At 42.3% G+C, this 27624-nt stretch overlaps 1 protein-coding gene across 4 annotated transcripts; it reads left to right on the forward strand.

Annotated features, from left to right (window-relative positions):
- Window positions 1-27591, forward strand: LOC127002023 (broad-complex core protein isoforms 1/2/3/4/5-like). Of its 4 annotated transcripts, none has more exons than XM_050867347.1 (11): window positions 1-20; window positions 9478-9579; window positions 10380-10577; window positions 11559-11658; window positions 12107-12612; window positions 15142-15375; window positions 19534-19632; window positions 19986-20079; window positions 21864-22025; window positions 25213-25376; window positions 26547-27591. In XM_050867347.1, exons 2-11 carry the CDS (start codon window positions 9493-9495, stop codon window positions 26811-26813), a joined length of 1911 nt encoding a protein of 636 aa, XP_050723304.1. In that variant the 5' UTR covers window positions 1-20; window positions 9478-9492; the 3' UTR covers window positions 26814-27591. The 4 variants fall into 4 exon arrangements, with proteins under 4 accessions (XP_050723304.1, XP_050723300.1, XP_050723302.1 ...); XM_050867343.1 differs by lacking the exon at window positions 1-20 and adding an exon at window positions 5251-5388; XM_050867345.1 differs by lacking the exon at window positions 1-20 and adding an exon at window positions 5251-5388 and having other exon boundaries at window positions 19537-19632.
- The last annotated feature ends 33 nt before the right edge of the window (window positions 27592-27624 follow it).

Consider the following 27624-nt stretch of genomic DNA (forward strand, 5'->3'; position numbering starts at 1 on the left):
GACCCTGCCCACCGATAAAGGTAAAGTTGGGGTATGCGCTATAGCTGCGCCTGACCTCGGTGCTCATCTTTGTCGCATTGTCCCTTGAGCCTGTGGTGGGAAGAACCCATCACCCCGGGACACAGAGCACGGGTGACATGCCGGTTACCACAGTGTACCTTCCCCAGGCTTCCTCAGGTACCCATTTATCCACCAGCCGAAAGGAAGAATAAGCAGCTGGGTGAGCTGCACGCTGACTAACCAGGCTGAGATTCGAACCGCCATTGATTGTTTGATTGATTGGTTGATTGTTTGACTGATTGATTGATTGATTGATTGATTGATTGATTCTACTGCCGTATATCCTAACTTGCGGTGGCTCGGTACCACTATCATGCTTGTCAACAGCTTATAACAATTACTATTATACTTGTCAACACTTTGTAATCACTACTATTATGCATATCAACAGCGTATAACCACTACTATCATGCTTGTCAACAGCTTTAAGTCTGTCTGGTAATCCTCTCAAAGTATTTTTTTTCAGGTGACGAATCATCCTCTAGCAAAGCTCCCTGCTCTTCCTCCTTCGCTTCTTTGTTATTTTCATTTCACATTTAATATTACATTACTTAGGGACGGCCTCTTATAAACATTGTCCCCCATTTACAGTAACTAGTATGTTTTTCATTGTATTTAATTTCCTATTCCCGACTCCACGCATAGTTATTGTCAAGATGATTTGTTGCCTTTTACAGGATTTTTTTTCATGACCTCGGTGGCATCATCTGAAAACAGCCTTGCCTAACGGTTTGTTCCTTATTGACGTTTATATAAGTCAGGAGCATTGTTGGCGCCAGCATCGAGCCTTGTGCAACTCAACTCGTTATCTCCGTCCTGACTGTTCCGTGCAGCACATGACGTCCTGTCCCTTATTAGCGTCCAGCGTTGAGGAAATAGAGCAATTTAAGCAGTTATTTTCATGGACGAGACTCAACACTGGACTTTCCCCTTTCCTTTACTGCATAACATGACGTTCTGTCCATTATCACTCTCCAGCGTTGAGGAAATAGAGCAAATTAAGCAGTTATTTTCATGGAGGAGACTCAACACTGGACTTTCCCCTTTACTGCTCGGCGGCACCTTCGGACTTCGTTGAGCTGAGTGGAAAAATTTGGGCGGCTTTTCCGATACCCTACGCCCCTGTCCACCCAGCAGTGAATGGGGGTTGTGTCCCGTCTCCTGGGATCTGTTCCCTTCTCCTATAATTCCTTCCCCTTCTGTCTCTCTCCGGCATATGACCACAGATGTTGCGCCGACTAAACGAAACTTTCCATTTTTTTTTCGGACTTCGTTTCCATCACTTCCGTTGTAGACAATAGACTTATATGGGTGGCGCTGCCCCTGGACCTTTTGTAGCAGGACCTTCCTTACACTGGACCTTTCTTCGCACTGAACTTTCTCTCACTGAACCTTTTTCTCGCACGACCTTTTTATCTTGCACTGGACCTTCTGTCATGCTGGAGTTTTCTCACACTGGACCTTTCCTCATACTGGGATTTTTCACACTGGAGCTCTTTTCACTCAGGACCTTTTCTCACACTTAACTTTTCTCGCTGGATCTATTTCTCACACTGATTTTTTTTTTTCCTTTTTTATTTGGCAGGACCTTTTTCTCACACTGGGACTTTTCTCACAATGGGACTTTTCTCACACTGGAACTTTTCTCACACTGGAACTTTTCTCACACTGGGACTTTTCTCACAACGGGACTTTTCTTACACTGGAACTTTTCTCACACTGGAACTTTTCTCACACTGGAACTTTTCTCACACTGGAACTTTTCTCACACTGGGACTTTTCTCACACTGGGACTTTTCTCACGCTGGAACTTTTCTCACACTGGAACTTTTCTCACACTGGGACATTTTTCACACTGACTTTTTCACGACACTCTTTTCTTCTCACGCTGGAACTTTCACACTGGGACTTTTTTTCACTGGGACATTTTTCACACTGGAACTTTTCTCACACTGGAACTTTTCTCACACTGGAACTTTTCTCACACTGGACCTTTTTCGATAGTGGACCTTTATCCCCAACTGGACCTTTTCTCATACTGGACTTTTCTCACACCGGAGCCATTCTCACACTTAACTTTTCTCGCCGTCCCTTTTCTCACACTGAACTTTTTTTTAACCCTGGACTATTCTCACACTGAACCTTTTCTCACGTTGAACTTTCTCACATTGAACTTCCTCACACTGGACTTTCTCACACTGAACCTTTTCTCACGTTGAACTTTCTCTCATTGAACTTCCTCACACTGGACTTTCTCACATTGAATTTCCTCACACTGGACCTTCTCACATTGAACTTCCTCACACTGGACTTTCTCACCTTCCTCACACTGACTTTCACATTGATTTTTCCACACACTGACCTTTCATTGAACTTCCTCACACTGGGGACTTCTTTCTCATTTCCACTGGACCTTCTCACATTGAACTTCCTCACACTGGACTTCCTCACGCTGGGCCTTTTCTCGCTGCTTCCCGGGCGCCAAGTATTTGCTGCATGGCGTCTGGCGAGCGAGTAACAACGGTTTGGCCAACATCAAGCATCTTATATTACCTGCTGCGGCCGCTGTAACATTAATATAGCCTGCCAACCATAAACATCCAGAGGGGCCCGTATTAGTCGGATTTTCATGGGTAGTTTTCGTGGTTTTCACATTCATGGTGCAGAAGCCTCGTCAAACTATCTATGGACTCATAAAACTACCCATAAAAATACCCGCAACAACCTCTACGAAAGCCATCAAATTGTGGGTATGTAGGTAAGATATTAGTATTCTCAGACGCTTTCATCTCTCATATTGACTATATCCATATGCCGAAAAGATCAATCGGGTTCTAATGAGTTATAATTTTAGGTTCAAGGTACAGAAAAATGGTCAAACTACCAGAAGGGCCATACAAAACTACCCCTGGAAATGCCGAAAACTCATACGAAAGTCTTGTCAAAATAATGTGAGTATGTAGACCCCTCGAAGTGTTTGAGGGAGCCCCTGATATCTCCACAAGCCTCAGTTCGCTTGTTTGAAAAGCCTCTCATAGAAGTTGCAGGGATTTTCATGGACTGTTTTGTGATCCTATGTGATAGTTTTACACGACTTCTGCATCGTGAACTGGAAACTCACCCATGAAACCCGGTTAATCTTCTCTGTGGCCTTGGGACAGGGCCATATCTTAAACATTTTGGCGCCCAACCATACATTTTTGACACGGTTTTTGTAGGGTTTTGGGTCATTTCTAGGGGTAGTTTAATGACCCTGGTGGTAGTTTGACCCTTCTTCTCTACCATGAATCTAAAAGTACCATTATTTAGGACCCGACTGATCTTTTTTGGCCTTTGAAAATAGTTGATGTGAGAGGTCAAAGTTTCTAACAATATATAGAGTCGTATTCTCAAATATTTCGTCTCCCAAGGGAGCTACATGTATTTGGCAAGGCTTTCGTAGGAGTTGTAGGTATTTCCAGGGGTAGATTTATGACCCTTCTGGTAATCTGACCCTTCTTCTGTACTATGAACCTAAAACATGACCGTATTCATAAGCAAATCGGCGCCCAAGCACACATATCTGAAAGTTTTTGTATGGTTTTGGGTCACTTACAGGGATAGTTTAATGACCCTGGTGGTAGTTTGACCCTTCTTCTGTACCATGAATATAAAAATACCATTCTTTAGAACCCGACTGATCTTTTTGGCCTTTGAAAATAGTTGATGTGAGAGGTCAAAGCTTCTAACAAAATCAACCATGGACTCCATAAGACCGAACGAGCTATATTTCACCTTATTTAATTAACTGTGTACGCCATACTAAACTTGCCAGCACACTTATCAGAACACAAGGAAACTGCACCTAATACCGCGGCAGCGACACCTTGTTTATTTATAGCAGCAAGTCATCGAGGAGACAATGGAACAGGATCACTTAGCGGTGCGGTGAGGGCCGCGCTGACGTGACCTTTGTTATAAGTAGCCCTGACATCACTGCATGCGCTCACATCATCTATTTCCAAAGGCCAAAACGGAGATAAGTGGGGTTCTAATGAGTGTTTTTTTAGGTTCACGGTACAGATGAAGGGTCAAACTACCACCTCGGTCATTAAACTACCCCTGGAAATGCCCACAACGCCCACGAAAGCTTTGTCAAATATGTGTACAGTACGTTGGGCGCTGAAAGGTTGAAGAATATATGGGCCGAAAAGGAGATCTGTCGGGTTCTATTGAGTGTTTTTTTAGGTTCACGGTACAGATGAAGGATCAAATTCCACCAGGGTCATTAAACTACCCCTGGAAATGCCCACAACACCCACGAAAGCTTTGTCAAATAGGCGTACGTTGGGCGTCAAAGATTAAAGATTGAGCCCTTTATGACATCACGGCCCTAATAAAGATCCCCACAGACAAGAGTACCAGTGGAAACATCCTTCATTTTCTTCATATAATTGAGTATTTATGATAAAGGTTAGCGATGAGATGTAAAGAATAAAGAAATAGGCATAGGAAGCCTGTCTTATCGGCCTCCTGCTAATGGCTGTGACTTCGGCCTCCTCATCTCTCGTTAGACGCAACAAACATCTAACAGGGACAAAGATATAAGTGTGTTCCTATAAAATGTTTTAGTCGAGTGTCCATCTTAAGGTTCAGCTCCGATATGTGAAGAAATACTCGTAGAAAGCCTGTCTTATCGGGTTCCCGCGCGTGGCTGTGGCTTCTGCTTCATCTTGTCTTGTCATCCACTACAAACCTTTAACGGGGGCACAAATGAAAGCGTATTCGTATAAAATGTTTTAATTGAATATTTATCTTAGAGTCTGGCTTTGATTTGTAAAGAAACACGTGTATAAAGCCTATCTTATCGGCCTCCCGCGCGTGGCCGTGACTTGAGCTTCACCTCGTCTTATAACTCACTGGAAGCACATCAGAAGGGCTGAAATAAAGGAGAATCCATGTAGAGTGGCTTAGTGTAACGGTTCTGTTAAGGTTTACTTGTTAAATATGAAGAATTTAGAAAGGCTAGTCTTATCGCCCTCCCGGATATGGCTCTGACTTCGACTTTGTTACTCTTAATTAACACCCACAAGCATCTCACAAGGGCAGAAACAAAGGCATATCTTCCCAAAATATTATAAACGAGTATCTTTTTTTAAGGTTCGAATGTAAGGTATAGGCTAATTAAGGTGGTAAGGTGTGGTCTTAAGCCTCGGTGAAGGATGTGGACGAAGTGTTGTTGGTGAGCGTCAGTCTCAGTAATGGCGGAGGGGGAGCTGCCACGATAAGAATCACACCTCTATTTTAAGCCCTTGCCCTTGGAGCGCGGCCGTGCAAGGCGTGCCCATGGTAAGGCTGCCTGAAGGGCGGGACCCGGCAGGTGAGGCGCGCCCCGGGGACCTTTGTGGGGCCCCGGGGGAAGGGTTGGCTGCGTGCTGCTGCTGGCCCCGGGGGAGGCGAGGGAGCTCTTAGTCATCATCATCATTAGGCTCTTGACTCATTAAAATCATTAGGCTCTAAGTCATCATCATCATTAGGCTCTTAGTCATTATCACCATTAGGCTCTTAGTCATCATCACCATTAGGCTCTTGAGTCATCGTCACTATTACCAAACGTCCGGGTCGTCATCGCCGCCCTCATTAAGCTCTGCGATAATATTGACGATAGGCCAGCCAGCCACCTCTTGCCACTATGGATTGTTTCTTGATCCCTGGATGCGGGGCAGTAACGCTGACGTACGGTACTCAATACCTTTCACAAAATTTTTCCTGGTGTGTTGTTGGGAAAAAATAACTGAGCAATGAAAGTGGAGTGAAAAGAAAAGTGTAATAGTGGAAACTAACAAAAGGACAGAGAAAAGCAAAGTCAGGGGAAGAAAAGAACAGAAAAACATCAGTTCAGGGTGAAGTGTATAAGTGTGCACTGTGGAGTAACTACGTATGTGTTGTGAAGTATAGAAGTGTTGAGGAGGGCCTAAGAAGTGATACACAGTGGAACAGGTCAAAAGAAGAAGAATGAGTGACCCAGAATATAGAAGGGGAGTCGAGGGGGCAAAGTACCCCGGGTAGGGGGAGTGTGGGGGGCGAGGCCTCCCCATTAGGTAGGTTTAGTTAGGCTCAGTTAGGTTAGTTTAAGTTTATTGGGCATGCGGTGTGGGCCGGGGGAAATGCACAGCGTGGGACATGACAGGGCAGCAGTGGGGGTGGTCCACTACGCATTGAAAAGTCAATTATTTAGTGATTTCCGGACACAAATACCATCTCTGTGATAAAAAGCATCGGATAATATTTACAAAACCCTAACCACCTCTGGCAAAGTTAATACTTACATCATGGATTTCTTTTTGGTCCCTGATTGCAGTGCAGTGACAAGTGACTTCCGGAAAGGAGAAAGAATCCAATTCAGGGACTATTTATTATTGAAAATAGGGGATAATAATTCACAAAAGCATCGCCTCTTCTGGCGGCAGCCATAGCGCTGTGTTGCGAGAAATACTTCCTCGCAGAAATAAGTTGCGTATACATGAGGGGGGTCGAGGGGCGAAGCTCCCCCGTTAGCTATTAGGTCGTAAAGTTCAGTTGGGATAGTTTAAATATGCTCTCCCACCCTAAACCCTCTGCAAGCTATTTTGTGGCTGCGTCGGCGGTACCGTCACCATGGCCACCGCCAGAGGAAGCGACGCTGTCGTGAATTATTATCCCCTATTTTCAACAATTAATGGTCCCAGAATTGGATTCTTTCTCCTTTCCAGAAGTCACTTGTGACTGCACTACAATCAGGGACCAAAAAGAAATCCATGATGAAAGTATTAACTTTGCCAGAGGTGGCTAGGGTTTTGTAAATATTATCCAATGCTTTTTATCACAGAGATGGTATTTGTGTCTGGAAATCACTAAATGATTGACTTTTCAATGCCTGAGGTGCACATAAATATTCCCCAAAGCATCATATTTTGTCCAGAAATAAGCAGTGTCTTGAAAATAGTAGGCTACCCTCTTCTCAATATCCCCAAGCTTTCCGTGGGAGGGTTTAAGCTGCCGTGCTGCTGGCCCCGGGGTAGGCAAGGCAGCTCTTAGTCATCGTCATCATCACCAGGCTCCCAGTATGGTGTCATGAGATATCCAGGGATTGTGAAACATTCCATCCTGAATACATACAGGAATTTCGACACAGTATATACCATGTCTTTCATCGACTTCTTGTCAGGCTCTGTCCCACCCAAGTTTATTTACCTTATTATAAAAGTAAATGACGACGTATGTACTATGTATATAACTAGGATATCAACAATCACTCTTCTTCTTCTTGTGACCTGTTCTGCTTTGCATTGCTTTTTAGGTCCTCCTTGGTACTTTTTTTACACTTAGATGCTTCACTTAGTCACTATGATAGTAAGTTTTGGGTTCTGCAATGCAAAAATAAGGATGAGTTGTCTCATGATACTGGATGGCAGATGACACCACACCAGGTCATCATTGTCATCATCATAAAGCTCCTGGGTCATCATCATCTTCATTAAGCTCTCCAGTGTAATGCCCAAGCTCTCCTGGATACCTTGACCAATCAAAAGCTTCTCCATGCAAGGCCTGAGCCACAGCATGCCTTGTTTCAATATTAGGTAAAAGTTGTCTTTGATATCTTGCTGATGTCTCATCCACTTAACCAACTTGTTGACATGTAGGTCTTCCACTAATATTCAGACTGCTCTGAAAAAACATAGGAAGAAGTGATGATGAGATCAAAACAAGTGACTACAGCCCTGAAGGCGGTGCTAACCCGGCCAGCCACGGGCGGCAGGGTAACTCATAGTGTCCCATGGCACCCAACACCCATGGCTCACCATAGTTAACACTAAACTGACTGTGTCTCCACATGTCGCATTGGGCTACTCCACCTATTGTCGCTGCACTGGTTTACACACAATCTTCATGGCTATTTTCACACTTGTTTTGATGTTTACACTGTCCTACAGATTTCTCAAAGGCTTGAAGGGCAGTACAAGACATATACATCATAACACAAGAGTACCTCATAAGATAGGAAGTGAAATATAGGTGTGTTAATGTAACCAATCTTGATCATCCAATAACCCAGACAAATAACTTGCAATTATTGATAAAATGAACCAAAATAATGGCTCCCTCTTACTTGTGTGCTGCCCTCCAAATCGCACAGGGCAGCAGCGCCTCCAAAAATCTCAAACAAACTTAGCTTGACCTAATCCACACTAACCTAACCTGGACAATAGCCTAAACACACTGAAAGACTCACCCTTGAATAATATCGTGGTTTAACCAAACACCCACGGCAGACCTGCAGCATTGCCATCACAGCAGCTTGTGAGTAAACACTGCCAAGCACAACACGTCATCACTGTGTTACAGACGTTTCTTCATTATAAATGTGCACCGGGTATAATGCACTCCAGACGTCACAGGGACAGTGAGTAAGCAACGTAAAGGTCAGAATAATTGAGTTGTGCTCTTGTTGGTGTTAGGGTACTTCATTTGGCAGGATCACTGGGTCACAGAGTTAGGTTGGTAATTTGGTTGGAGGGTGGAACAGGGGGTTTATGCATGGTCTGTTAATATAATTTCCCGTATATTAATATTACATCCCCATAAGGACTTGAGGTAATGGGTGTGGCTGCCTTCCATGAACACACAAAAGCTAGTGCTGTTACTGTAGGAGAAGGTGCGGCTGACTGACTGACGGTAAAAGTTCTCATATCATTTCTTTTCCTGATGTGAAGAATGGCATGACGATTTGCCAAGCTCATGATTTAGATTGAAATAATCCATGTTTGCTACTATAGTCAGTGTCACGTAACCTGGCGCGGAAATTTTCTTAGGGAGGGACTTGTGGACTTGACATCATTGCTTGGGTGGCCTCTGTGGTGCCCACGGGAATGTTGGTGCAATGTGTGTATTTACCTATTTGTTTTTCTCTATTTGTTGTTTCCATGGCCTGAGCTAAGCTGGGATAGTCCTGTCTCCTTGTCTATATTTGTCGCAGCTCACCTTCATTTGCTGGACACTCCCTGCCTCCACAGTCTCCTCCTTTAGACCATGCCACTCATCTGCACTTCTGTATGGGAAACTGTACTTCTTTTTATCCTTCAGACATGTTCCCTTTTTCAGCTTCTTCCTGTGTCCCCTCAGCCCCCTCCTCCCCTCTGCCACAACCAGGTCACTTCTATCCACCTTGTCCAGTCCACTAAAATTTATACAAAGCTATTAAGTCTCCTCTTCGTCTCCTCTCCTCAGGCGCCGTCAATTCCATTTCTTCCAATCTGTTCTCATGTGGCAGACTCAACAACTTGGATATCATTTTGGTCGCTATCTCGGTATCCTTTCCAGCTTCCTTATATTTTTTTCCTGTGTGTGTGTGTGTGTGTGTGTGTGTGTGTGTTAGTGACATCTGGCTTGCTGTTTCAGGTGTGCAGCTTAGTGATGGCGTTGTCAGAAGGACTCCTCAAGCTGAGATGGAACAACCATGAAGCCACTTTTTGCCACATACTGCACAGGCTTCGAAGTAAGGTGAGTCCAGAGCAGGAGGGATTTGCACTTTTTTTTTTTTTTTTTTTTTTTTTTTTTCCTGTGTATTTTCTATCTTTTTTTTCCTGCATTTTTTAATTGTATCTCTTATCTATTTTTAATTCTTATATAATTTTTGTATTCTTTCTTTCCTTCTTTCATTATTTATTTGTTTGTTCTTGTAAGTAAGTGACTTTGATTCAGAGTAATATTGTGTTTGATAATTTTTTTATTCCTTTATTTTTTGGTTCTCGTAAATAAGTGAATGTATAGTGTAGATGAATGTTGTGTTTGTTGTTTCTTTTTGTTCATGTGGTAAATCAGTGAGCACTTAGTTTATGGAAATACTGTGTTTCTGTTATTTTTTGCTCTTTTATGTCATCTCATCACTTTCACCTTCCTGTTCTCTTTCTCGGCATCTCAGGCTTATAGTGTCTGCACCCCTTCCTCTCTACTTGTGTCATCTCTTAAAATAATACAGTAGAACCTTGTGTATCTGGCACGAATGGAGGGAAGCTCGTGCCAGATAAACAGTTTTCCTGTATATTTGGGCCCCAGATATTTGCCGTTGTTTTGAGAGTGCCGTTGTTTTGAATGCCTGATAAATGAGGTTCTACTAGTTACCAGTCATATGTGCTGAGAAGGAGAAGATAAAGGGAGAGAAGAGAGAGGAAGTGTTGTGAGGAAGGGGAAGAGAAGACATGAGAGGAGAGGAAGGGATAGAGAAGAAAGAAGAGTGTTGGAAGAAGAGAGTTAGGAGGTTGTAGTAACAATATTCATAATTTATGTTGTTCTTCCTGCAGCAACGGTACTCTGATGCCACGCTGGCCTGCGAGGGTCGCCTGTTCATGGTCCACAGGCTGGTGCTGGCCACGTGCAGCGACTTCTTCGATGAGATCTTTCAGCAGACCCCAAGCGACACCACACGGGCCATTATAGTTCTAAACGAGGCTCGGGCCCATGATGTGGAGTGCCTATTAGACTACATGTACTGTGGGCAGGTTAGTGAAGCATGTTCCATCAGCATCTTCATCATCTTTTGTTTAGTGTCAGGCTTTCCCATGAGGTAAGGCAGTTAATGACAGGGGTGTGGAGTCGGTGTTAAAATTTTCCAACTCTGACTCCGGGAAATTTTAAAGTTGCGACTCCGACTCAGGCCCCCATGCCCCTCCCCCTCTATTGCAAATCTTTTTTTATTTTTTTTATACTGCCTGTAGTGCTGGTTGACTCTCTTGAGGTCCTTTTTCTTACATGTATTTACATCCAAATTACGTGTACTCACAACATATTGATAATGTAAAAGAAAAAAACTTCACAACTACATTACATGATAACTGATTATGTTAAGGAGTCAGAGTCGGGGGTATTTTTATCGACTCCGACTCCGGCCAAAAGTAGCCGACTCCACCGACTCAGACTCAGACTCCACGCCCCTGGTTAACGATATGCTTCCAATTATTTATGTCCATTTTCTCAGCCTCTCCAATACCTGATTTGTCTTATGATGATAATGATAATAATAATAATAATTACCTCACATACTGCAGTAGTTTTTAACAGTTTTTAAGTCAAAGTTTAGGAGGTCAGTCATTACATGGATGCTGCTATTCTATTGGGTTGAGTTTATCCCTTAGTCAAAATACAACCTCCGGGAGTATTGCCTCCTGTATGGCATGGAGTCCCGCAAGAGTACATACTGAAGGTCTTAAAAAATATCATTGCAGTTATTCCTCACTGCATTATTTATATACTCTGCTTTTTATATGGTATTAATAATAGTTTAAAATTCACAGTCATGTTGCCAGCCTGTTGGGCAGCCATTGTGACGTGCTAGCAACATGAATCTGACTTTCTCAATCCTGGGTTGCTACAGTTTGGGTGTCTGTCTGTTGTCAGTTCTATGCATGATATGGCCGGCCCAATTCCATTTACCATTCTTCATCATCCTTAGATTAAGTTGTTCCTCTCACTCTTTGCTTCAGGTTAATGTGCGTCAGGCCAACCTTGCCTCGCTCCTGAAGACTGCTGAGTCGCTAAAGATAAAAGGCTTGGCTGTCCCTGAGGCAAATTTTGGGAACCAGAGTGAGTATTTTTCATGAGTTTGTATGAAGTAGCTCTTGCTTTATGCCAGTTTAAGTGACATGTTTTAGGAAGAATGAAATGTAAAATCATAAAATCTATTTCTTATTTTCACTCGATTTGCTTACTGTAACATGATCCAAACCTCTTGACGATCATGCAGTCTCATGGGAAAAATGTTCAAACTATGCCAGATGCTCTCTACATGGCTTCTTCAGAAATGTGTCCCCTTAGCATAGTGGTTAGCATGCCTAGATATGGATCAGCAGGCCAGGGCTTAATCGTGGCCGGAGCAGTCAGTGTCGCCCACTCAGCTGTTCATCCTCCCCTCAGGCTGGTTGATAAAAGGGTACCTGTAGATTGTGGTGACCTGTATGTGACAGAGTAGCAGGTCATTACCCACCACAAGAGAATGGAGTCCTATGATTTATACCTGATCCATGTCTTTCAGGCTCGAAGCGCAATCAGGACCACACATCATCCGAAAGCCTGTCCCCCAAGAAGAAGAGGAAAAAGAAGAGTACAACGCCCTCAGGAATCTCATCGCTCCCGCCCCCCAAAACACCCGACACCCGCACTGTTCCCTCGCCGCCAAGACTCTCGCCCTGGAACCATGAATCTCCGCCGGTCAGCGCCAACCAGTTCTCCTCACCCTCCTCGCACTCCACCCCCGTCAACTCCTCCCTGCCGCCGCCTCACACCCCCTCCACCAGCCAGTCCTCGCCCTTGTCCACATCAACTAAGGTGACCACGCTTTCATCTGACTCTGAGAGGACCAATCCAAGGGCCGGCTGGCTGCAGATTGTGTCGTCCATGCGGCAGGAGTCGGCTCAGGCAGCGGCCGAGAACTTGTCAGGTCGGCCGGCAAGTCCCGCCAAGCAGAATTCTGCGCGCCACAGGAGGACGAGATCACCGAAGCCTTCAACTGTAGATGCCTTCCCTACACAGTTTCTCCAGGTATTTATGAACATGAGCACACACACACTGACACACACACACACACACACACACACACACACACACGTTATTATGTCATGTTATGGAAATGGGAAAAAGTGTAGAAAGACCAAAATGGACATATAAAATGGGAGATGGTGAAATACTAAAGAAAGTAAATGAAGAGAGAGACCTGGGAGTAATAATGCAAGATTATATGCAACCAGAAAGTCATATAAATCGAATCTTCGGTGGTACATATAACATGGTGAGAAATATAGGTATAGCATTCCACTACATGGACAAAGAAATGATGAAAAAATTAATAACTACTATGATCAGACCTAAACTAGAATAACGGAAACAGTGTGGTCTCCACATATGAAGAAACACAAAAAAACTAGAAAGAATACAGAGGATGGCAACAAAAATGGTTCCAGAACTGGAGGGACTGACATATGAAGAGAGACTAAAGGAAATGGACTTACCAACACTAGAACAGAAGAGAAAGAGGAGACCTAATACAAATATATAGGCTATTGAGTAAAATGGAGGAAGTAGATAACAAGAAATTGCTACTAAGAGAAGAACCTTCCAGCAGGAATACTAGAGGACATAGTAAAAAGTTGAGGAAGGAAGATACTCAAGAGACATAAAGAAATATAGCTTCCCTCAAAGAAATATAGAGGTTTGGAACAGACTAAGTGAAGAAATAGTATCAGCGAAGAGTGAGCAGAGCTTCAAGGAAAAGTTGGATAATTATAGATACGGAGACGGGACCACATGAGGGTAAGCCCAGGCCCTGTAAAATTACAACTAGGTAAATACACACACACACACACACATACTAGAATGCTTTATTACATTGAATTGTGCGACAGAAGCTCAGAACTACGTACAAATTTGTAAAAGTGGCATATTTTTTGGCAGGTTAGACTCACTTCTGTTCCCTAGGCTGTCTTCAAGGGAAATAATATTCATAGTTTTTATTTATTTATTTGTTCAACATCAAAGATCTGTTTTTGGCCCCTCAGTTTTTTTATAGGCGGCAATTTTTCACAATTTTGAACATAAGAACATAAGAACGTAAGGAGTCTGCAAGAGGCCAGTTGGCCTATACAAGGCAGCTCCTGTACACTCAACCCCACCTTACCTCACCATCCATGGCTTTATCTAACCTCTTCTTGAATGTATCTATGGTATTGGCACCCACAACATGGCTCCTAAGCCTGTTCCATTTGTCCACCACTCTATTGGTGAACCAATTCTTGCCTATGTCTTCGTTGAATCTGAGAGTTGAGAGCATAGTTCAGCACACAACAGAGTCCCTCAGGTGTGTGTTATTTTGAGATGAATACAGCCATTAAGGTCACACACACACACTCTACATACAAAAGTGATGCAGAAGATGCCTTAACCCTTTCCTTGCATGCAGGATGGGACTCGATTATCCCCTCAGGCTCATTCAGGCAGCCCAATGGGGGCTCTCTTTTAACCTCTGTATCTCAAAAACTATTCATCACAGCTAAAAAACAAAAACACCATTGGAAAGAGGAGGTCCAGATCTATAGGAGTCGGTTATGTATGCCTCTCTTGCGAACGTACATGCACGTTCAGGGAGTGTCGAATGTTAACACTTACGTCGGTGCGTGCGGGATGATCAGCCATATTGAGAGAACTGCGGACATATCTCCTTCAGATTCTGGCAAGGGAGTATTGCCAACTGCAATGTTTACAACTATTTGGTCAAAGAATCAGTCAGGTGATAGGTGAAGCTATGCAAAAATGCCGCTATATTGGGCAAGAACATCCACCAGCTACTCGTCCGTAGATTTGCCGCGCTGGGCTGATATGATTTTCCATCAAATTTAATGAAGAACTCACTCAATTGACAATCCTGTGTTTTGAAAATTAGTGTTGGAACACTCATACGCGGGAGATTTGAGTGTGGGTGGAGCTTGCAGCGAGCGTTTAGCGCCACCAGCAAATACGCCTAACGCTTGCTGCGAGCGTTTAGCAATGAAAGGGTTGAGAGTGACCTGTTAGGGTTAGAGGTCTCGTGTCACTCGCCTCTTGTAAGAATTTGTTATAGTTTTATTTTTTTTCTTTTATTTATTTTTTTACAGCAAGAGATACAGCTCAAGGGCACAAAACATAAAAGCAACAAAAATGCTGCCATGTGCTGCTCCAACAAAAATAACTAGAATAAGTAAGAGGCCCAGAGAGAGGTCAATTTAAAAAGGGGTCTTCGTGGTGCAGTGGTTAGCACACTCGGCTCACAACCGAGAGCACCCAGGTTCGATTCCCGGGCTGAGTGGAAAAATTTAGGCGGCTTTTCTGATACCCTACGCTCCTGTCCACCCAGTAGTGAATGGGTACCAGGTATTAATCGGGGATTGTGTGCCGTCTCCTGGGATCTGTTCCCTTCTCCTATAATTCCTTCCCCTTCTGTCTCTCTCCGGCATATGACCACAGATGTTGCACCGACTAAACAAAACTTCCAAATTTTTCAATTTAAAAAGGAAATGTCTAAACTTACTTTGTTTCCAGACTGAATTCAAAGAGGAAATCAAGGATGAACCGTACGAACAGAGTGATCCCATGCCTGGCGAGGAGGACAACACCTGGGAGGATAGTGAGCCGCACCCCGACACCGGCGACGGCTGCAACTACCGCCGCATCCCCTCCCTCTACCCACCCCCCGGCCTGCATCCCGTGGTGTCCGGCGCACACACCTCCCCCGTGCTGCCCATGGGGATGTTCCGCGTCGGCTCATACAGCGCCGTGAGTCACACTTCTTAGATGTACTGAAGGTTATCCCAGGAATGAGTTAGGCTGCACTGGACTCACTGCCGGGCAACTTGTTCCCTCACCTCTGCTGCCCCTTGAGTTGTCACTGGTTGGCTGGGGTGTTTGTGTTGGGGTATTTTGTGTTATTTTGGTGGGGGAAAGAGCAGTGAAGGGCAGACAGGTAGTAGGTGCATTGGGAAGAGTTATGAAAGGAAGAGGTGTGAGTTTGGTAGAAAAGATGACCTGAACCAAAGATGACCTGAACCATCAAAGCCACCACACATGTAAGGAGAGCCTGTAGTGTAAGTCAGCCTATCACAGCCACTCCCTGGATAACAACATTCAGATTAAGAACTCTCAGGCCTGTCTGTCACGCTTCACCTCCCCAATCCCTTTCTAGCCGAGAGGGAGTGGCGTTATCAGACCTCTCTCATACTACTCTTCCGTATGGACAAGAGTAATGTCGGACTTAATATGAACAAACGCCAGTAGTCATCATCATCATCATCATCATCATTTCATCGATGCCTGCTCCTAGGAGCTCCCACCAGGGGATGGCCACAGCAGAAGAGCTTCCAACTTTCTCTATCCAGACACTCCCTCCTTGCCTGCTCAAGGTTTCTCAAAGATCTTTCCCCCCTCTCCCTAACATACTCTTGCACCCTATCCCTCCATTTCACTGGAGGTCGTCCTCTAGCATTCCCTCCCTCTATCTCACTCACATACACCCTTTTGGTCATCTTACTCTCCTCCATTCGCTCCATGTGGCCAAACCACTTTAAGGTCTGTCGCTTCACTTCTTCCACCACTCCACACTTCTTCCCTTCACCCCTGTGACACATTCCAAAATGCTCGTACACACTTTCATTACTCATTCCATCCATTCTACTCACACCACAAGCACTCCTCAAATAACTCATTTCCACTGCCTGCACTCTAGACCTCTGACTTTCATTCCAGGCCCACATTTCACTTGCATATGTGGGGGTTGGTACTATTATTGTATTTCTCAAATCCCCCTTTACTTCCATGCTCACACTTCTGCCATTCATGATTCGTCCCAAAGACCCTACCACCCTTCTTCCTTGCAATGCCCTTTCTCTTATCTCACCCTCCATACCACCATGCTTACACATAACTGATCCAAGGTACTTAAACTCATTGACTTCCTCCATTTCTTCACCATTCAAAATTATTTTGCATTCTTTTTCACATTCAATTCCCACTCTATATGGGCATACAAAATCTACAACCTCACTTCTACTTCGCTCACAAACCATCACTTTACTTTTGTTGACATTTACTTTCAGCATTCTCCTATTACATACACTATCAAAAACACTGACCAAATTTTGTAGGTCACTTTCATTTTCAGCAATGAGCACTGTGTCATCAGCAAACAGTATCGAATTCAGTACCCACTTCCTTCCCTCATTGAACAGTCTTACTCCAACTTCTCCAACTTTGCCCTTCATTTCTCCAATGACACCATCCATATAAATATTGAATAACCATGGTGACATGATGCACCCTTGTCTTAAGCCCACTTTTATCTCAAAGTGTTCACTTGTTTCTCCAGTAATTTTGACACATGCAGATGCATCCTCTTAGAAAGACTTTATTGCACTAAGCAGTTTTCCTCCCACTCCATAAATCTTTAAAACATCCCACAATGCAATCCAATCGACTCTGTCATAAGCTTTTTCTAAATCCATGAAGGCGGCGTATAGTTTCTTTCCTTTTGCTATTATTTTTTCTACTACCATCCTGAAGGCAAATATCTGATCCACACATCCCCTTCCCTTCCTGGAGCCTCCTTGCACTTCACTGATTTTCTCTTCTGTAATTCTTTGCACCCTCTCTATTATGACTTTTCCATATACCTTTCCGGGTATACTCAGGAGACTTATACCTCTATAGCTCCCACATTCCCCTCTCCTTCCCTTCCCCTTGTAAACTGGGACAATGATGGCTTTCGTCCAGTCTGCTGGCACCATGCTACTTCACATATCTTGACCATCCATTTAACGACTTCATCTCCTCCACACTTCAACATTTCTGCTGTGATTCCATCAATTCCTGCTGCCTTTCCATTTTTTAATCTTTTTATTGCCTGATTTACTTCTTCATAAGTTATACTTCTTTCTTTATATACTCCTCCTCTACCTCTACTCAAAACTGCTGCTGTTACAGCTGCTGGACGTCCACCCTCAAAATTCATTAAGTTTTAGAAATATTCTCTCCATCTCTCTTTCACAGCTTCCCTGTCTTTCAACATCTTTCCATTCTCATCCATAACTTCATTTATTTTACTTGAGGAGATATTTTCTGCATTTGTTTCGTTTTTTACTTCTTTCCAACATGATTTCCTATTCCCTTTATATTTTTCACTTAGTCTTTTTCCAAAGTCTTCATCAACTCTCTTCTTACTTTCTTTTATTGCTTGTTTTAATTTCATTTTGCATTCTCTATATTTCTTTTTCCTTTCCCTTTTTACTTGTTCAGACACATTTCTTTCTTGAGGTTTCTTAAAAAGTTCCCTTTTCTCATTTACTATCCTCCTTATCTCTTCTGTCCACCATGAATTTCCTTTTCTTTTTCCATCTCTCACCACTTTCATCCCTAACACTTTTTTTTTTTAGTAGTCAGTGATGTTTAACTGAAGAGAGGAAGGGGCAGGGCTTTATGATTATTATATTGTTATTACCACAGAGATACATGAAAAGGCATCAAGGGAAAATAAAAAAATATATAGAGACCTAAACATAGTCCCATTGATGAGCAAACATGAATATGAATAAAAGAGGACAGTGACAGTGAAGTAAGGAGTAGAATAAAATGTGAAGAGTTGTTTGAATTGTTCACTCATTTGGAAGCACCAGAAAATGGCAGTCAATCTATAGCATGTGTTGAGACTTGAAATCAGTTTATTGAAGCACTGATTAACCCTTTAACACCTAAATTGCTTTCTACAATCACCTAACTACTGGTAAACAAGAAGGTATAAATGCCAGATACCATTAAACAATAGTGTTGCCACCCCACAGAGAGGCTCAGTACAATGTGTATAAGTTGTCACACTCAGCAAATATTCCATGCTCTCTGTAATTTCTGCCTACAACTCACTTATTTATTTTTAACTTTCAAGATTTTTTTTTTTTTTCTCAGCAGAGGAAACAGCTCAAGGGCAAAACAAAAGGAAACAATAATGAAAGAAAAGACCCGCTACTCACTGCTCCTATAAAAAGAGTTCAGAGGAATGGCCATTCCAGGAGCTTCCATTCAAAATTGACCTCTCATCTGGCCACTCTTTGTTTACTTTCATAGGGTTTTTAATTTTCTTTGTGTTTAATCCTTGAGCTACTTCCCTTACTGTTAAGGGGGTACGCGACACCTGGGGGGGATGTTTTGGTCCAAATATAGCATTTTGCAAAACTGGGTTAAAAACGTTCTTATACCATCTGGAAATAATCCCCGAGCAATGTTTTTCTCGTAGCGCAAATTTTAAATGTCTGGCGCGTGTTTAAATGGACCGAGTTAAAGGTTGAATTTTGTCTTTTTTTTTTTTTTTTTTTTTTTTTTCAGAAAATCTAAAATCAATCAGATTTACGTGAAAAGTTCAGGGAATGTTGGTTGTACAAATAGCTTATGATTAGATATTGTTGATAGGGTAAAGGAGATAGGAGTATTAAGAGGAAAAAGTGACAAAAAAAACACGATTTTACGCGATGTTTGGCGAACATAATAAAAGAAATACCATTATGCCTCTCTGTATGGGAAACTTTCAGAATATTTTCCATAGGGCTCTAGGCACACCTAAAGACTATTCACAGCCAAAAAATGAAAGTGATTGGCTATGTATTAATGGTGCTGTGTAATTTTAAGTGTCACTACACGTATATGCACGTGTATACTTATGAGTATACATATAAGTATACATACATTGTTCTGGCTCGTACAAAATATAGGCAACATAGATGCCTACTTAATTTCATCGCAATACCCGATAGTTTAGTTAGATGACCTCAGGTGTCCCGTACCCCCTTAAAAATGCATGGAAAAATGAGTGCCAAAGATAAAATCAAAGCTAAATCATCACGGTAGGCACACTGACACTTATAGGAGGACCTGACTTACTGTTTTGCCTTGCAGCAGAGTGGCGGCCAGGCCTGGGAGAACACTGGCCAGGGTAGGAAGTCCCCCGAGCCACATGGCCAGGAGACTCTCCCCAGCGCCAGCCAGCAGCCCGTGGTAAGAGTGGTAGTGATAATTTATTTATTTATACGTATCTTATTTATTTATTTATTTATATATTACGACTTTAACTTTTGAGATGGGAGTATCACACATTTCCATCCAAAACTGACATCTCATTTGGCCACTCTGTCCATTTACTTTTACAGGAGCAGTGCTTAGTGGACTTTTAACTTTTCTCCGTTTTTTTCCTTTACTGTTAAAAATCAACAAAACCAACTAACACACCTTGAAAAATGGGTCAATAAGACAAATCAGCCACATTAGTGTTGAAGAAGACTATAATCCAACATTTAAAAGATCATGCGTCAGTGTTAGCAGTAATGTCACCAGTGGCGTTCACCTTCCAGGGCCAGTCCATCGTGTCTCCCAAGCTGATGCCATACGCCATGTGCTCCAACTGTGGCACCAACAACACCAAGCTCTGGAGGCGTAATGACAAAGGTGAGGCAAATACCAAACTACTACTACTACTACTACTTCTATTACCTCATTTTCTTCTTCTTCTTCTTCTTCATTATAATATTTCCCTATGCAGTTGTTTTCACACTCAGCACTGCATTTCTTCTTCTTCTTCTTCTTCTTCTTCTTTGTCTTCTTCACTATAATATTTCCCTTTGTAGTTATTTTCACACTCAGCTCAGCATTTCTTCTTCTTTTTTTCCTCTTCTTCCTCTTCTTGCATCTTGTTTCAGTGGGGTATCTTCCCTCTCCTCTCATGTGCTATTCCTTCTTTTGATGCAGGAGTCAGGGAGTTACAAAATGTGTCCACTGGCTTTGTGTATTCTAGTTTGTTTTTCGGTCCTGCGAAAAACATAACGTTCCATTACTCTTCAGATGAGATTGTTTACTTATTTCATGGCTTCAGGTTACTTATATCACGGCATTGTTTATTCTATGTAGTTCCTTCTTCAATCCTACAAAAATCATAAGCTATTAGTCCATTTATATCAAGCCTTCAGGTTACTTATATCACGGCATTGTTTATTCTATGTAGTTCCTTCTTCAATCCTACAAAAATCATAAGCTATTAGTCCATTTATATCAAGGCTTCAGGTTAATTATATCACAGCAGTGTTTATTCTATGTAGTTCCTTCTTCAATCTTACAAAAATCATAACCTATTAATCCATTTATATCAAGCCTTCAGGTTACTTACATCACGGCATTGTTTATTCTATGTAGTTCCTTCTTCAATCCTACAAAAATCATAACCTATTAATCCATTTATATCAAGCCTTCAGGTTACTTACATCACGGCATTGTTTATTCTATGTAGTTCCTTCTTCAATCTTACAAAAATCATAACCTATTAGTCCATTTATATCATGCCTTCAGGTTATGTATATCATGGCCTCAGCTGAGACTGTATATTTATATCATGGCTTTGTTCAGTCCTACAAAAGTCATAACCTATTAGTCCATTATATACTTGTTGGGTGATTGGTTACTTATATCAAAGCTTCAGTTTTCTTATATCATGGCTTCAGGTTACTTACATCATGGCTTTGTTTATCCTAGTTTCTTCTTCAGTCTTACCAAAATCATTACCTTTTAGTCCATTATATACTTGTTGGGTGATTGTTTACTTATATCAAGGCTTCAGTTTTCTTATATCATGGCTTCAGGTTACTTACATCATGACTTTGTTTATCCTAGTTTCTTCTTCAGTCTTACCAAAATCATTACCTTTTAGCCCATTATATACTTGTTGGGTGATTGTTTACTTATATCAAGGCTTCAGTTTTCTTATATCATGGCTTCAGGTTACTTACATCATGGCTTTGTTTATCCTAGTTTCTTCTTCAGTCTTACAAAAATCATTACCTTTTAGTCCATTATATACTTGTTGGGTGATTGGTTACTTATATCAAGGCTTCAGGTTTCTTATATCATGGTTTCAGATTACTTATATCATGGCTTTGTTTATTCTAGTTCCTTCTTCAGTTCTTCAAAAATCATAACCTATTAGTTCATTACTTGTTGGGTGATTGTTTATTTATATCAAGGCTTCGGTTTTCTTATATCATGGCTTCAGGTGGTTACTTACATCATGGCTTTGTTTATCCTAGTTCCTTCTTCAGTTCTACAAAAATCATTACCTATTAGTTCGTTACTCTTCAGGTGATTGTTTACTTATATCAAGGCTTCAGGTGAGATTGAAATTGTTTGAAATGGCTTTGTTCAGTCCTGCCAAAATCGTAACTTCTCAATCTGTTCCTCCTCAGGTGAGATCGTCTGCAATGCCTGTGGGCTGTACTTCAAGCTCCACGGGGTGAACAGACCCAGCCACCTCTTCCGCACAGCCCCCATGACGCGGAGGAGGAACCCCAAGAAGAAGAAGGAGGCGAACAGTGGTGCGAGTGAGCAGTTGGAGCAGGCCATCAGTGGTAAGCTCAAGACACCCATGTTCCTGGGACCATATTCTCAAATGCCTCACCTCGTACGCACTCATGTTTGACAGGGTTTTCATGGGAGTTTTGGGCATTTCCAGAGGTATTTTTATGACCCTGGTGGTAGTTTGACCCTTCTTCTGTACCATGAAGGTGAAAAACACTCATGAAAACCCGATTAATCCCTTTTTTGGCCTTTGGAAATAGTTGACATGGGAAGCAGAAGCTCCTGAGAATACCGACTGTGATACACCTCAAATTTCTTCTTTTCATCGTCCTTATTTTTCTTGGATTGGCACACACTAAATGGCACCCTCTACTACTTTTGTATATGTAAATCTCGCATGGCACTGCTTGGCACTCTTTCTTGGCATACTCTTCTGCCTTAGGACCTCTGGATATGGCACTTAGCTTGGTTACATGGTTGAATTTCTTGCTGCCAGTTATTGTGAATTATTTTTTTAGTGTGAATTTTGCTTGGCACTAAAAGGAGAGACTCAATAGTAAGTCTCAAACTCCTATGTTCCTGATACACTTCTTACTTCTTGATTTAGTGTCCCTATTTTTCTTTGTGGAGTTGGATGGATAATCTTACATGCCCGTGAATCTCAGCTGCAGCAAGTCACAAAGGATGAGGTCAAGGTTATAAGTTTTTAAACATTTGGAGGGAAGTCTTTAATGCATTCCCCAAGCCTACAGAACTCTATGTACAATTCCTTTCGATTTGTGGATGGGAAATTTATAACTGGTGATGATTTTTGTACTGACCTCAGCAGACTCTTCTAGCCATGTATTTCTGAATGTTAGGATACAGGTAACTCTTGATTTACGCGAGTGTTGCGTTCTTGAAGAGGTCGCGTAATTCAAAAACAATGTAAATCAAACAAGAGGTAGATTTCTGTCGAAAAATAAATACCGTAATTTTTTTTTCACATAAAAATGCCTGAAAGTTTAGCCTGCTGCTGCTATAGCTGAATGTACAATTTTTTAATGATTTTTTTTCTTTGGGATGTTTTTAAGGGTCTGTTTTTCGTCTTATCCAATAACAACGGCAAACTTGCCTTTATTATTGTTTATAATCCTTCATAGTCCGTAGCTGTCCTATAATATGTTACCATAGAATACAGGGCGATCTAATAACTACTATACAAAGACTAAATCAGTGGAAGATCGTCCATGCCTTGCCGTTATCCCGTTTTTCCGTCGGGCGCCATTTGTATGATCTTGATCTTGATGTCACAGGTGGCTTAAGAATGTATGACTAAGGAGCAGTACAAGCTACATAAAAAATATTGGAAAAAAATGTCCATGTGTTCATTATCAATTATTAATATTAGTGAGAATAATGGGGTGAATATGATATCAGAAACTGTACATCATGAGTCTTGCACGAGGGTTATTTCACGCAATCATCCCCCAGCGCCGCCATTTGCATTGTGCCCAAAACCACACAACACACAACAAACAGCTGCATGTCGCATGTCACCAGAACCGAGATATCCACTCGGCACTCATTCTCAGCCTCTCGTGGTGAGGAAGAAATGAGGACACCATGAGGAGCTGCTAGTATTTCGGTACCAAGCAGTCTGGCCGGGGTGGTACCGTTAGTACCGGTACCCCTATTGTTGAGTAGCGTGGCAGCGAGGGTACTGTATTGTTGTTCAAGTGGCGCTGGAAAGAACTGAGCTCTGTGTGTGTGTGCTGTGGAGTCCAGGCTGCGAGATATGTTGGCCCACTCCATAAAAAATCGAGATAAGGAAAAAAACGCCTAAATTAAACATTTATTTGGATTTTTGGACCCTTTATTTAAAAAAACCAAACTACCACTACAGAGAATCGAGAGTTACCTGTATATTTGTATTTGACAGCCCTTTGCTTAACTCCACGTACAAATCCTTCTTTCTAGCTGTGAACTTTTGACAGGATATTTATAACTGTTGATGATTTTTGTTCCTACTTCTTCAGCAAACTCTCCTAGCCATCTATTTCTCATTGCTAGGATGTATTTGTAGCTCACAGTCCATTACATCAACCCTGAGCAGTCTTCAAAATTTATTCTAAGACTACAAAAACATATGTACAATTCCTTCTTAAGGCTGATGCACACTATACGAGGCGCCGCGTGCAATATTGGGGTAAGCGCCAACCACGTGGGTTTGGAGTTACGATCATATACTACTATTTTGACCCTTCCTCTTTTACCCGAGCAAGACGTTTACCCCAAATCAACACTGGAAATAGGGTAAAAAGTCTCGTGAAAAACATATCTCGCTCAAACGTATGGTCCGCACGAGGTAGGGTGGGCATGCTGCCGTTGAGTAATGGTGCCGTGTCTAGCTGATCTAGTTAACTTTTTGTACAGTTTCTAACTTTGTTTGATATTCAATAGCTGACTTAATGTACTTTTGTTTGTTGTATTTTTTATTATTGAATAGTGACAATTTTTAACTAGTTCTTTCTGAGTGAACATGACTAGCTACATTAATTACAACATTTGCATTGTCTTCCAACTTCCGACTGTTCTCAATCCCAGTAACTCACAATACGAGTTAAAAAAAATACTTCTGGTGGATTTTCTTCTGTTTTCACAACCCAGAGTGTTTTTGTTTTTTGTTTCTTTTTTTCTTTTTGCGCTTCGTACATAATACGGGCAGTTTTGTCTTTACATAAGCTTCATTTTGGTATCAAATTGGTGATTCTAGCTTTAAAACCAACAAAAAAATTGCAATTTGAAGTTGCAAAAACTTCAGCTGCGATTTCTGAGGTTTTTAAAAACTGGCGCTTACCCCAATATTGCACGCGACGCCTCATTCGTAAAGTGACCGGCACAGAACATACTGTTCCAGACCGACAAAATATTCTTCAATGGGAAACCCATTGTTCTGTTCACACTGCTACGAACCTGCAGACAACATACACAATAAAAAATATATAATATATACCTACGTTTATTTATTTATTTATTTTTTATTTATTTTTTTATTTTATTTTTTTATACGCTTATAACAGACTTTCGGCATTAACAGACTAAGGTCCCCCACAATTAGTCCGTTATATTGAGGGTTTACTGCATTTGTATTTGACAGTCCATTGGTTTAACTCCATGTACCATTCCCTCTCTCTAACTGTGTACATTGGATGGGAAATTTTCAACTCACGATGATTTCTGCTTCCACTCCTCCAGCGGACTGTTCTCAGGACAAGGAGCACGTGCCGGAAACAGACCCTCAGGATGGCTTTGCTGTCCTGAATGCAGCTTTAACACTCAACTCTCTCCTTGCAAAAGCCAAAGCTCAGCAATCAGAAGCCCAGGCCATTCAGAGAGCAGCGCTACCCATCATGAGCAAGGTAAGTGAAGGCAGAGTTGTAGAGTAGGAGAGGCTTTAGGTTATGACTGGACGGTTATTTTGTGAAGGGTTACGGTTACCTTTATCTTAGTTATATTTGGTTCTGTCAAGGTTCGATCATGTTAGGGTAGGCTTATGGCTGGTTGGTGAAGGGTTACAGTTGTTTTGTGAAGGGTTATAGAGGAATACAACAGGAGAGTGTGGCCACCTTCATCACAGGCGCCAGGTTGGTACTAAAAGAGCTGTACAGTAGAATCTCGAATCTCGATCATAATTGGGACTGAAAATACTGATCGAGATTCGAAATATCGAGATGCGAAGTTAACTTCTTATGGGGAAAAATGCAATTGGGACCAAAGCCTTGCCAACTAACCTATATCAACTACGTTAACTTGCCCTTACGATAATCGAGTTTCTCACTCCTGGGTTTTTTCACACCTTGTTGTGGTCCTTGACTCCAATTCTCGCTCTTACCCACCCCCTGGGCCTTTCCATTTGCTGCGGGAAACATGGTGAATGGGATCCAGGTAGCCAAGTATGTAAACAACCTTGACTACACGCTGGGTTTGAACAGCTGACGGGTGGCTGCTGCTGCTGCTGATGAGTGTCGGTGGCATAGATAGCCTTTGTATCCACGCCACCTAAACGGTATTTTTATTAGGGCTTGTATTTACCTATTTGTAAATACAAGCCCTAATAAAAATACCATTTAGGTGGCGCCAATACAAAGGCTATGCCACCGACACTCATCATCATCATCACCAGCCACCCATCAGCTGTATGTGTGTGTGTGTGGCTGTGTTTATTATGGGTTTAGGCTTTTCAATTTGCTAATTCTTATTTTTCACATGTTGTATAAGACTTCTTTCTTTTCTTCCATCTCTTCTTCTTCAAAAGGTGGGAAAGCAATAAAAAAAATCAGCGATCGAGATTTGTGTAATTTGATTGAGATATGTGAATCGTGGGTTCTTGATGGTGCAATCGAGATACGAAATATCGAGAGGAGATTGATCGAGATTTGTGACTTTACTGTATTTAATTTAAATTGGTTCTGATACATAGTTTTTTTTCTGTGTGTGTGTGTTTGTGTGTTCTAGATACTTCTTTGAGTCTCAGGTGTGCATGTGGCAGTGATCATTGGGCAACCTACTCACCTGTTTCTGTTCCTCAGAGTCAATCCGACCTGACCAATGAGTCGCGCCCCCCACCGCCGCTACTCAAGATACCGGTGTCTGTTCATGATCACGAAGTGGGCACCTCGGCCGGGGCGCCGCCCTTGGAGCCAGGCCCACACACCCCTGCTGACGGCTCCGCCGCGCCGGCCCGCGGCTCCCGGCCGTCACCCGCGTCCTCGCCACACACCCGGTCAGCCCCGGCCTCGCCGCAGCCGGAGGGCGGCGACGGGAGGAAGATTATTGCTCAGCTTTTAGACAAATGAGTGTGAACGGTGTCGTCTTGGGAGCGTTTTTACAGTGACTGTATTTTCTTGACCGGGTGCACGTGGGTGTAAGTTTTGATACCTAAGTGTGACGTGCTTAGGGCCTTAGTGACGAGGATCATGTAGTTTGGGCCTACTCAGGGGAGTCATGATATTTATCATGCATGAAGTAAAATTATTGCTCAGTGTTTTATTGAGTAATCATAAAAAAATAAGGTACATATTATTTTGCATGTTAGTATTTTACAACTAGTGTATTTTATGACTAGCTAAGGTATGGCATAAACTCATTACTCTTAAGGTTAAGTTTACACTTTGACTTTTATCTTCACGTGGGTGCGGGGGCTCTCAGCCTTGCCCCCGCCACCACCCCCCGGCCGGTGACGGGTCGGTGACCTGTCAGGCGGTGCCGGGAAGGGAAGCAAAGGAAGGTTCAGATCACATTTTTAAGTAATCAAAGGGAAGGCATTGACATCCAGGCGACCAACTTACTTTCCAAAAGAATGGCTTTTGGATGTTGTCAAAACCCTTGTGTTGGAAGACTTGCCTCTGTAGCCTCACACAGTAGTCTGGTAGTCCATTGGGAAGCACCTTAGTCTGCACCTTCACACCACCATGTACTGCAGCCAGTGGCTAGTGCACAGCCCACAAGAACCACTCACAAGTTTCAGCAGCTTTGCCGAGTGCTGTGTGATGTGGATGAAGCAGGGAGTCTGTGGTGTTCTGCAGACACTGGTTCAGGGCTTGGAGAGGCTTGCTGTTCCATATATATATATATATATATATATATATATATATATATATATATATA

Source organism: Eriocheir sinensis, chromosome 22, assembly GCF_024679095.1.
Source record: "Eriocheir sinensis breed Jianghai 21 chromosome 22, ASM2467909v1, whole genome shotgun sequence".
In the NCBI taxonomy this organism is placed as follows: Eukaryota; Metazoa; Arthropoda; class Malacostraca; order Decapoda; family Varunidae; genus Eriocheir; species Eriocheir sinensis.

Bases quoted from the DNA above. Each gene is read 5' to 3' on its own strand.
- LOC127002023 (XM_050867343.1), top strand. The intron at 15,376-19,533 runs GTGAGTCACACT...TTTGCCTTGCAG, and splicing joins GCGTCGGCTCATACAGCGCC to CAGAGTGGCGGCCAGGCCTG. The intron at 20,080-21,863 runs GTGAGGCAAATA...GTTCCTCCTCAG, and splicing joins CTGGAGGCGTAATGACAAAG to GTGAGATCGTCTGCAATGCC.